The sequence below is a fragment of the Euprymna scolopes genome, chromosome 29 (genome assembly GCF_053919585.1).
Source record: "Euprymna scolopes isolate OS-2025 chromosome 29, ASM5391958v1, whole genome shotgun sequence".
In the NCBI taxonomy this organism is placed as follows: Eukaryota; Metazoa; Mollusca; class Cephalopoda; order Sepiida; family Sepiolidae; genus Euprymna; species Euprymna scolopes.
Genome location: NC_136510.1, coordinates 88,537,503 through 88,548,702, shown reverse-complemented (window position 1 = coordinate 88,548,702; position 11,200 = coordinate 88,537,503). Strand labels below are relative to the sequence as shown.

Sequence of the window (11,200 nt, the reverse complement as noted above, 5' to 3'; positions counted from 1 at the left end):
TCCCTTGCTTTCAATTAAAATTCATCATTTCAAAATACAAAATGCCGGATCATTATTGTGGATGATTTCCTTGTAAAAAAAAAAAAAAAAAAAAAACTAGATCTAGCATATCTTGTAATCATTTTTCTTTTCCAATTTTTAAAATTTATACTAATTTCGACGCGCCATTAAGTACCTAATGTTTTCACCTAAAATGCATGCTTTAAAAATCTATTCTAAATAAGCATCCAGAACATTTTTAGTTTTTGGCCGTTAATCATTTTATAGTATAATGGGTTTCGACATTATTCCCAAAAGACGTAGAAATTGTTTACAGTAAATAAGATTGCAACACATGGAATGGTGATTGAAAATGTTTGAAAATCACAATATAGATTTCTGAATGATTTTTTTTTTTTTTTTTTTTTTTTTTGAGAAGATGACAAAAGAGAAAATCATATTCAAGCAAGCAAGAGAGGAGGTTTATCTCCCTTGGTTATAATCCATACTCGTCTCTCTTGTCAATGTTTAAAAATAATTCAGGAATCCATACTGGATTTTTTGATTAAAAGTAGTTTTTTTTTTTAATCACCGTTTTATGTATACCAGTCAAGTTGCTATAACTTTTTTAATCATTAAAACATGATTTTAAGTAAAAATAAATAAATAGTGAGAGAATGATACTGAAACCCATTTCACAATTATGTTTTTCTTCTGAGGTTATATATTATGAGCATACTTTTCCTGTTACACGGGAAATAATTAACAACCATAAACCATTAAATTACTTGAAATGAGCTCTTTTGTACGTTAAGAGTTTTTCAATACTTTTATATGAAAGAAGGAAGATTCTAGAGATTAAATGAAGTGATTGAAATAGCAACCAAAACGTTGAAGACCGCACTAACCAACATGTGGTATCATCAATAATCTGCAAACAACATCTAGACTGTCTCAGATGTACTCTAAGTTTGGTCCCAGAGAGAATCACCAACCAAGTGCTTTAAATGGACCACTGGTGGAAACAATGGAAGAAAACCAAAATGAAATCTGAAGCAGATGATCAAGAGATTTGGGTTTGTATTACTATACACACAGATTCAAAAAAGTTGTCAAAAAACAAATATATAACAAATAAATGTTATCAGAGGCAAGATAAGTTACTTTTCTACCTAACTGGATAATTTTGTGTTTTTATTTAATGTAAAATGTTTATTCAACTCGAAAAACATCCAGTGTTTACCGATGTATTGGAAAATTCAAAATGGTGCCGAACTCTGCTGAACACGGTAAGTTTGGGAAAATGTAAAAATAAAAAACTATACCAAATACTGTTCAAAACCCACCGAATATATGTCAGCGTATGTCACGGTAACATATATTGAGCTAGTTTCTAACAGTATTTTGTATATTCTTAAATTTTTAACTCATTTTCCCAAACTTACTGTGTTCAGCAGAGAGTTTGGCGCCATTTTGAATTTTCCAACACATCAGTAAACACTGTATGTTTGTCGAGCTGAATAAACATGTTACATAAAATAAAAACACTAAAAAATTATCCAGTTAGGTAGAAAAGTAACTTATCTTGCTTTTGATAACATTTATTTGTTATATATTTGTTGTTGTTTTTTTTTTTTTTTTGACAACTTTTTCGAATCTGTGTACAATAAAACAACCCCGAGATTTGATTGCAATGAGAAGATGGAAGGACACTGTGGATCTGGCTTCAGGTCGAAAACGCTTGTATACTTCGATTACCTAATATGTCATAGGAGTTCCTAAGTCTAAGTAAAAAAAGCTTCAATTTGCTAAGTAGAATTTACTGATGAAAAAAAAAAAAAAAAATGAATGAATTTTTGTAAACAAAGAAAAAAAATATCTACAAATTCAAGATAAGGATTAAAATGAAAATTCAATAAAAAATAATTTATTTGTAAAACTGTCTTGAAAAAAACAAAAAAACAAAACACTTTTACAAATAAGTTTAATACAAAATCCATTCTGTTATGTGAGAGGAATAGACGACAATAGTAGCTACAGTATAAAACATTTTTAGGTGTCACCGGTCAATCTGAAACTAGATATCCGTTTGGTTTGTGTGTCATTCTTTAAATGATGGAAGATATTTTATTAGGTTTATCATTTGAACAAGGTTTGTTTGGGGTTTTTTTTTTTTTTTTTTTTTTTACTTAATAGAAGAAAGTGTTAATTTTAAATTTGTTTTTATTAGTTTTAAATTTTTATTAAAAGAAGAAAAAAATGATTTGAAATCTTTAATTACAAAAAAAAAAAAAAAAAATTTAAAATGGTTCCCTAACTCTAGATTTAGAATAAAATACAAAATTATTAACCAACCCTTAGTGAAAAGGGATTACAATTATGGTTAGATTTTTCAAACACTTTTCAAGAAAAAAAAAAAAAGAAAAAAAAAAGAAAAGATTCTTGACCAGAATTCTCCCATATTAAAAAAAAAAACATAAAAAAGTCTTAATTACCCATGACAGAATGAAAACGTCATATTCCAAAAGTCATATAAATTGATCAAGTAGTTTTAGTTTTAACGAAGAAAATAAAATTTTATGGGTAAGCAAAATTGGACTGTTTCACGTTGCCAGCTTAAAGAAACAAAGGCAGATAACGCCACAATGATTCAAACTTGCAAGATCAATCTTGTAATGCCTACAATTTCCCATTAATCACTTATCATTTAAAAATGATTTTCTTTATATAAAATAAAGCTTGATCAATTTACATGATTTTTGGAATACAATCTTTTCGTTCTGTCACGAAAATCATGTAAATCATAGATTTTTCTGTATTTTTTTTTTTTTTTTTAATATAGAAGGATTTCTGCCCCCCCTCTACCCCCAAAATTATATCACCTTTTACTTTCTTAAAAATATTAATATTTTTCTTTCATTTTTTTTTATTTATTTAAGACGTCTAATAAATTAATAATCACTGTTAAATAGAAAATATCTACTTCAGTTTAAAGAAAATTTTCTTAGCATTTTAGATTGAATAAAATGCATCTCATAGAAAATTTTGCTACAAAGTGAACATTCTAGATGCATCCGAATCAATTCGGATCAATCAGCATCACCTCAGAACTGCCGTGAAAATTTGAAGAGAAAGAGAGATTCAAAAATGACATGCGAGCAAACTGGGAGAGCAGTCGATCTTCCTTTAATGTACAACGTGTTTGGGGGTAAACTGCATTTGCTCCTTCCAAATAAACTGCACGAGGACAAGACGTATGTGGATGCTACGATCTTCTCGATTCCTGGTCTGGGCCGTCATAGTCTTCATCTTCCTTGGAGGAGATGGATGGTGTTGAGGAGTCTGGACTCGATTCCGGTAATTCGAGGACCACCATTTTCTGAAGTACTTGGACCCATCTGCAAAATTTGCAATTCAATATCATTAGTGAATACGCACAGGCACAAACACACATCAGTAAATATACCGAAAAGAAACTTATAAATTTATTTATTGCGGACTATTATTCTCATTATTCTTAGTTGTTTCACAACGTTTCGGCCAACTATTCCTCTGGCCTTCGTCAGGTGGTAACCGCGACAGGATAGGAACTCCGAATCTCCTAACTGCATTCTCAGCAATTACTGCCATCCATAGTTGTTGTCGTCTCACCACGTTTTTGGCCAAGTAAGCCTCTGGCCGGCTTTGGGTAGGATTGAAACTGCTATCAGAGTTCCTATCCCGTTGCGGTTACCACCTGACGAAGGCCAGAGGAATAGTTGGCCGAAACGTTGTGAAACAACAACTAATAAAGATGAGAATAATAGTCCGCAATAAATGAATTAATAAATAACTCATCTCAACAATGAATTCCAATTAAATAATAAATAATTACTATAAAAAAAAAAAAAAAAATGAAAAACGCATACGTTTCTGAATTTTTTTTAGATGAGCATTGATTCTTAATATTATTTGGATTATTCAGACTTTTGTTCTCATCGTTAGTGCAATTTTCACATTTCTATCGATGTAACCACCAGCCTCCTTGAGGTGTATCATGAAGAACTTCAGGAATCTTTCTAACTCTAGAATCTACATGGAATTTTGAACAGAATCCTTTATTTGATCCACAGGTGTAGCATACTCTGACTCATGGCATAGTGGATAAAGCACTTGGTAAAATTCAGTTGTAAAGTTACACTCTTCTGGAGTTTGAATGTTCAATCATGAGTGCAGATGACACTCAAAAATGCAATTACGAATTACTTGGTATTAGATATTTATATTATTTATGTTAAGACGTTTTAATAGGAAAGAATGTTAAAAAACATGCAATAATTTAAAACTTAATTTGACCTCTACAGTCTGGCGTAGTTTTATGTAGAGGTCACTAAAAATGACGTGTACTTAGGTCTATGCCTCCGTTCAGTCTCGAAAAACAAAGGATATCCCTTTAGGGGCAGTTGCGCATGTAATTGTGAGGCAAGGGTTGCACAATTCCTAACCACACCTCTCCTGAATCGACACTGTTCGGGCCAGTGGAAGGAGAAGACCAGGACGACTGGAAACAATGCCAAGATAAGCGGAGAGCACATACAGCACCTGGAAGTCCCAAATGGTCACCCATTTATTACTAACCAGGCTCAACGTTGCTTAACTTCGATGATCCAGCGGGAACTGGTATGTCGCTGTGATTATGTACTTAGGTAGAGCTTGAAAGACACGTATCATTTTTAGTTAAGAGTCAGGAGACAGAGTTGGTAAGCAGAGGAAGAAAGATGGTCCATGGATAGTAATGGCGTAGTACTTGGTGAAATTCAGTTGTACATTACATTCTTCTGGAGGTTGAATGTTCAACCTCGGTGCAAATGGCACTCAAAAATGCAATCACGAATTACTTAATGTTAGATATTTGCCAAGCAATGCAGATAAAATTATTTATGTCAAGAGGTTTTAATAGGAAAGAATGTTAGAAAACATGCAATAATATAAAAATACGTTTGACCTCTACAGTCTGGCGTAGTTTTACATAGAGGTCACTTGAAGTGATGGGTATTTAGGTAGAGCTTGAAAGACACGTTTCGTTTTTAGTTAAGAGTCGAGAGAGAGAGCAGACCACATCGGTAACCAAAGGAAGAAAGATGGTCTATGGACAGTAATGGCTCCGAGTAGAGTGGATCAGAAATGGCAATAGGCTAGGACCAGCGTTGCAAAATACCAATGGGGAAACATCTGTAATGAAGTTGCAGAAAAGATGATCCGTCTGTTATTCGTAGCAAAATAGCATGAAAGATGAAAAATGTTTGAAACATCTAAATAGTGCTTTTTTATACTGCGTCAGAATTTTTTTTTTTTTTTTTTAGATAAAGTATCACAATTTATATTATTTGAACTATTGTTCTCACCTTGTATGGTATTTTCACAAGGTTTAGTTTTTACCTTCTTTGGATGACACTGACAGAATTGAGGACTATACGGTAACTAGCAGGGAAACCAGACATTGTCCAAAATTAAATGAGGGTCAATAAATGTCCCACCCTTCCATACTTTTGTCATCAAAATTGGTGAAATTGCCCTTTTTTTTCTTCTTTTTTTTTTTTAATTAAATCGGTTGATTGCCTGCTTTAGTTAAATCCCCCTACCCCTACCCCCACTCTGCAGTGTACCGGGGTGAGGGCAGTGGCGTACCTATGTAAAATGGCGTCCATGGCAAAGTTTGAATGTGCGCCCCTTCTTAATAATTTATACCTTAGATATACCTAACTACTAATTTTAATTTTTGTCAAGCAATTTTTGCGCCCATGTCAGAGTGGCGCCCATGGCACGGGCCATGCCTGCCATACCCTAGATACGCCACTGGGTGAGGGGGAAGCTTCATAAGTCTCCCCACATTGATTTAGTCTACAATACATTAAATTGTAGAGAACCTACTGTTGATTTTATAAAATTATTTGTAAATAATAGTTTCATTTAAAGTTAAAAATGCGAAAGTATCATGGTTCAGTTGTATTCCAAACAGAAACATTCATTTCTAATGCGCCTCTGTCCTATCAAAGAACCAACTGTTGATTTTATGAAATTATTTTTATATATATAAATAAAATTATATAATCACTTGAATTTAAGTTAAACGTACTAAAGTCAAGTATCAGGGTTCAATTGTGCTCTAAAAAGAAACCTTCATTTCGAACACACTCGTCTTATGAAAGAATCTATAGTTGTTTTTATTGGTTGGGCCATTCTGCTTGTGCAGTGATAAAATTTCTCAAATGCAATAGAATGATGAAAATAATCTTAAAATGTTTTTTTTTTTTACAGCGGAGCACAGTGGAAACGATATTATGTTAGGTTGTATAAAAGTGTTAACTTTAGTCAAAATTAGACTTCCTTCATTAATCAGATTTTTTTGATTATCGATTTTCGATACTTATCAGAGGCATTCCGATACAAAAGCTACATAAGAAAACATCCAGATACAGCAAGTACCTTTGTGTGAAATCTATAAAAAAAAAATCGGCTCAGCCTTTTCCAAGTCCATAGGGAACGTACTCACACATAAGGTTCCTTTTATGAAATTATAGGTAAGTACTAATGCAAAAACTTGATTACGTTCAAAGCTCCCAAAATTCATACTAGAAATGTCTACGTGAACCTGATGGTGCAACAGATAAAGGTGTTGATTAACAATCGGTTTCTAAATAATTTTCTGGAGGTCAAAGGTTCACCCTTCACTACAATATTAGGAGTAAAATAAAAATTAACACTTCTATCTTTTTTTTTTTTTTTTTTTTTATCTGGGGAGTTCTGTGCACATCTCTCTATACTGTCCAGATTTCATCCTCCTTTAAAGCCATCAGAACTAAACTTGTCTTCAAGCCTCAAGTTACACATCCATTGTACCATTTCTCCCCTTGCTGGTCAGGTTTTACTTCCACCCTGTATACACACTTCCCTTGAGGTAGTAATTGCAAAAGTTCATTACAAATCTGAAAATAGTAGTTATTTCCCTTTAACCATACTATGCAGGGTTATCGCTCTTGGATCGCTATGCCAGTATAGCTGGTAGAATGAGAGAGAGCAATCTAGGATTCAGTTCAAAATCCTAGATAGATTCCCGTGTTCGAATAGATGCACCTGAAAGTCAAAGGTTACACCAGTCGAAATATTGTGAGAATAGCATCCATGATGAGAATAGCAGTTCGAATGATGAGAATAATCTTAAAACGGTTTATACAGTGGAGTACGGTGGAAACGATATGATTTTTATTAGGACAATAAAGTAATCAAGAGTAAACGAATCTAAAAATAATAGTTATTTCCCTTTAACTGTAGAGAGGGAGGGGTTATCGCCCTTGGATCGCTATGAGTTTTGCACTGAAGTTTACCCTTCGGTGTCCAAAATTAGAGTAAACTCGTTTCTGTGCACCGAATCCGCGCAAGCTTGGTTAATGCAAACAAATAATTATATTTTAATTAATCAGAGAACTTTATGGATTTATTTAGAATTGGTCTTTGTGGGAGCCGACAAAATCCTTTAAAAGGGCTAGATTTTAGTCAAATATACAGTTCATACCATTCTGACAGTGATATGTCTCCCTAATTGCCACAACCTTCAACTCAAGTAATCATACAGTCACTCGGATACTCACACTTACAAAGTGCGACACACACACACACACACACACACACACACACACACACACACACACACACACACACACACACACACTGCTTGAAAGCCTTGAATCCCTTAATGTCGTTTGCTCATTTAAAACAACTCATCAATTGAAATATTGCCAAACTCATCCCTGAACTATTATCTAATATGATAAACAAAGAACATTAACTCTTATAAATAACTTATTGAATTATAATTTATTTAATTGAGCAGAGAAGTTTTTAATACGATTTTCCTGGCCCCTGAAATTCACGGTTCTTAATTAAAATTTCCTCTAATGTTTCGGCTCATGAACCCCCGTATTTTTACAAGAACACGAAAAAATATAAAAAAATTAAAGTCAAAGACATTGTTTTTCTGTTGATGTAAACTTTCCAATTGAAACATACATAAACTATCTCTTGTGAATATATATGCCTTTTTAACTCATTTTTTGTTTACTATATGACAGTCTCTCGATTTCTTACATTTTAATATAAAACCTGCAAATCTTTTTCACTGAAAATATTTCTCTCAATCCAACTCATTCTAAAAAAATATCTCGCTTCTTAGAAAATACCCTAAAAACCTCCAAATACCTGTTGTAAACTCATCCCTAAAAACTAATGATCTCCTTCCCATAACTGGTGATCGAAATTGCCATAACAGACTTTATCATGCATTCAGCAGCTTCTACTTTACCATTTTGTGGCCATTCGGAATTTTAACCTATTGTTTTAAGGGAGGTAACTATTTTAGTAAAGCAGGTTTAAAAAAAAAAATGTTATTTTTTTCTAACAATTACATTGATATTTGGTTTTTAAAAATTACAATATCATTGCATTTTACATTTTTTTTTACTGTTATAAAACTTTCTTACATTAAATAAAATAGTTAAAAAAACAAAAAAAACATTTTTCTTACAATTCTTAATAAGAGTTAACTCCCTTAAAACAACGAGTAAAGATTCCTAATTGTGCATTTTGCTATAATTCCATTGATATATGGATTTCTATAACATCAGCAAAACTATGCAGCATTAAAACTAGCTAGTACTAAATTAATGACTGCATTTGTGGAAACCGTGTCCCCTACTGTACTATTGAAAAGAAAAACAAAGGTTATTTCCTTAGATCAAAGAAGGGAAAGTTATTGTCCTTGACAGAAAAACAGGTCCACCATGACAGTTTTAGAGGTAAACAGAATACGACTTGAAACACAGATTTTAATCAACACATCCATTGTCTTCTACCATGAAATTTGGCTACTCTACCATACTGTAAAAATTAGGGTATCTTATTTTAATTAACCTAGAATAGGAAACAATATTTAATAAGTATAAATAACGTATGTAACTGAGCCTGCACACATTTATTCAATTTGCTGAGAAATTTAAAGAACATTCAACATTAAAATATTAAAAAAAATAAAAAAAATTTTTTTTATTAATTGACCACTCGGGTGGAAACTATCTTAATATGATAGTGTAACGCTACTCACACGTTTATGTATGGGTCCCGACACGGTATAGCAATCTCAGTCGCAAAGTAGACAAAGCATAGAAAATAAGTTAAATTCGCTTTTTTTTTTTTTTTTTTTTTTGTACAACAACATTTATTTCCTTGTTCTCCAGCCATACGTGACTTCCTATTTACAGCTGTGACGTCTCTCACGTGATTGTTTTCTCGAACGTGCTCTCAAACGTCATCCACGTCTCTATGCTACAATAGGAATGTACAACTAATGCCGGAATGTGCTCAGTGCTCAGCATTGTGAAAGTATGTCTCTTTAAATTTTTGAGTCAACTCTCTGTATCACAGGGGAAGTAACTCTCACTGATGTGTTTAGAAACCAGTGTATTTAAAAATTACGCTACTATTTTTCTCTAAGTTGTTGAATAAATTTGTTAAAGATCGTTCTCTGCTCATTTGTTTAATTGGCATTAAACCAACTAACGTGCATCATTAGATGTAACATCCTAATGTTACAAAAATTGAGTTATTTCCCTTAGACTGAAGAAATGAGTTATCCCCCTTGTGAAAAAGGGGGGGGGGGAGGGACAACCACCATGATAATTTGGGACGTAAACAAAATGGGTCTTTAATCGTCACGCATCCAGCGGCTTCTACCTTACCATTTTGTTTCGTAAGTTGTTGAATAAATTTGTTTAAGGTTAAACTTTGTCTCTGCTCAATTTTGAGTTGGTATTAAACTGATAAGCGTATCATTAGACGTAATAAAGTCTGTAAGGATAAAAAATTATAGCATTTTATAATTTATACTCAAACAAAGGATAAATTATTCTAAAATGTTATATAAATTTAGGAATATATACATTATATATATATATATATATATATATATATATATATATATATATATATATATATATATATATATATATATATATATATATATATATATATATATTACTCTATTTAATGTTAACTATGGAGCTTGTTTTTTTTATATTAAAACTTGGAAATTATTTTAATCCATAAATTTATTGCTATAATTTCTAAAATATACACACAATTTATATGTGTGTGTGCACTTAAAAACTTAAAGAAAACAAAACTACAGATTTATTTTAAAACTTTGATCGAAAATATCAATTCAGGTAACTTGATTATGTAGTAGAGCTGACATCCATTCAAGGTAGTCACTTTCAGCCTCAATCATCACCTCAATATGGGTACGGAACTGAGAGCATGCCTTTTCCACAAGCACCAGCAAGAGCTCGGTCGATGGTTGCAATTAGGTTGGCTTTGGTGTTATGGAAAGTCATGTTCTAGATGTATGGCCAAATGAAGTAGTCCAGCGGGTTCAGATCAGGGTAGGAGGAGGCCAGAGAGAAGGGTAAAAAGTCGAAGCACTCCTGAATCCAAGCTTGGGTGTCTTTCGACTTGTGGACCAGCGCCAAGTCCTGACGTTAAGCCCAGGGCCTGATTGCACCAGGGGATCACCACACTCTTCAGCACATTCAGGTACAATTTGGTGTTGACTTTCAAGCTGACTTTGAAGATGTGAGCTGGCATTATGTGGCCCTCACTTGAAACCACACCAAAGACCATAACCATGGGCCGTCCGATGTGTTGAGCTGTGCCCTCAAGAATTGAACAGTCTTGATTTGCATTTTGAGGGTGCTGGCAATGGTCCTGTTGTCATAACTTGGATAGGTAAAAAGCACGAGTTGCACAGCAGCGCATCTCCGATCTCGCTCGTTGAACTTTGTGTCACTTTCAGACATGATAAAAGGTTCCTATCGTTCTTAGGATTTGTACACAACTGGCGAACCAGTAGATGGTCTGCAACAAAAAGAGAAAACCAGATGGAAATGGAATCATATCATCCTTTCTAGGACGAAAATTTTATTGTCCCATCCTGTACATACACACACTATATGATGATTGCAACGTCTTGTCAGACGAGTGCCACTCCCTCAGACATTTAAAATCCATGAGCCCAAATGCCTGAGGGAGTATCTATACAGATATGATGTTACAGAGTCTTAGCTTTGTACGACAGCAAAGTCTCTCTCTCGGTTCAAAATGTTGAGATCCAGCAACAAGCAAGAGCAAGATA

At 33.2% G+C, this 11,200-nt stretch overlaps 1 protein-coding gene across 2 annotated transcripts in view; it reads right to left on the bottom strand.

Annotated features, from left to right (window-relative positions):
• Positions 1-2,887: 2,887 nt before the first annotated feature.
• LOC145252779 (FYVE, RhoGEF and PH domain-containing protein 4-like) overlaps positions 2,888-11,200 on the bottom strand; it is a 72,163-nt gene continuing 63,850 nt past the window's right edge. For both annotated transcript variants that reach the window (XM_080112709.1, XM_080112710.1), the window contains one exon: positions 2,888-3,377. In XM_080112709.1, the coding sequence (XP_079968835.1) occupies positions 3,245-3,377 (133 nt within the window). In that variant the 3' untranslated portion in view covers positions 2,888-3,244. The remainder of the gene's footprint in view (positions 3,378-11,200) is intronic.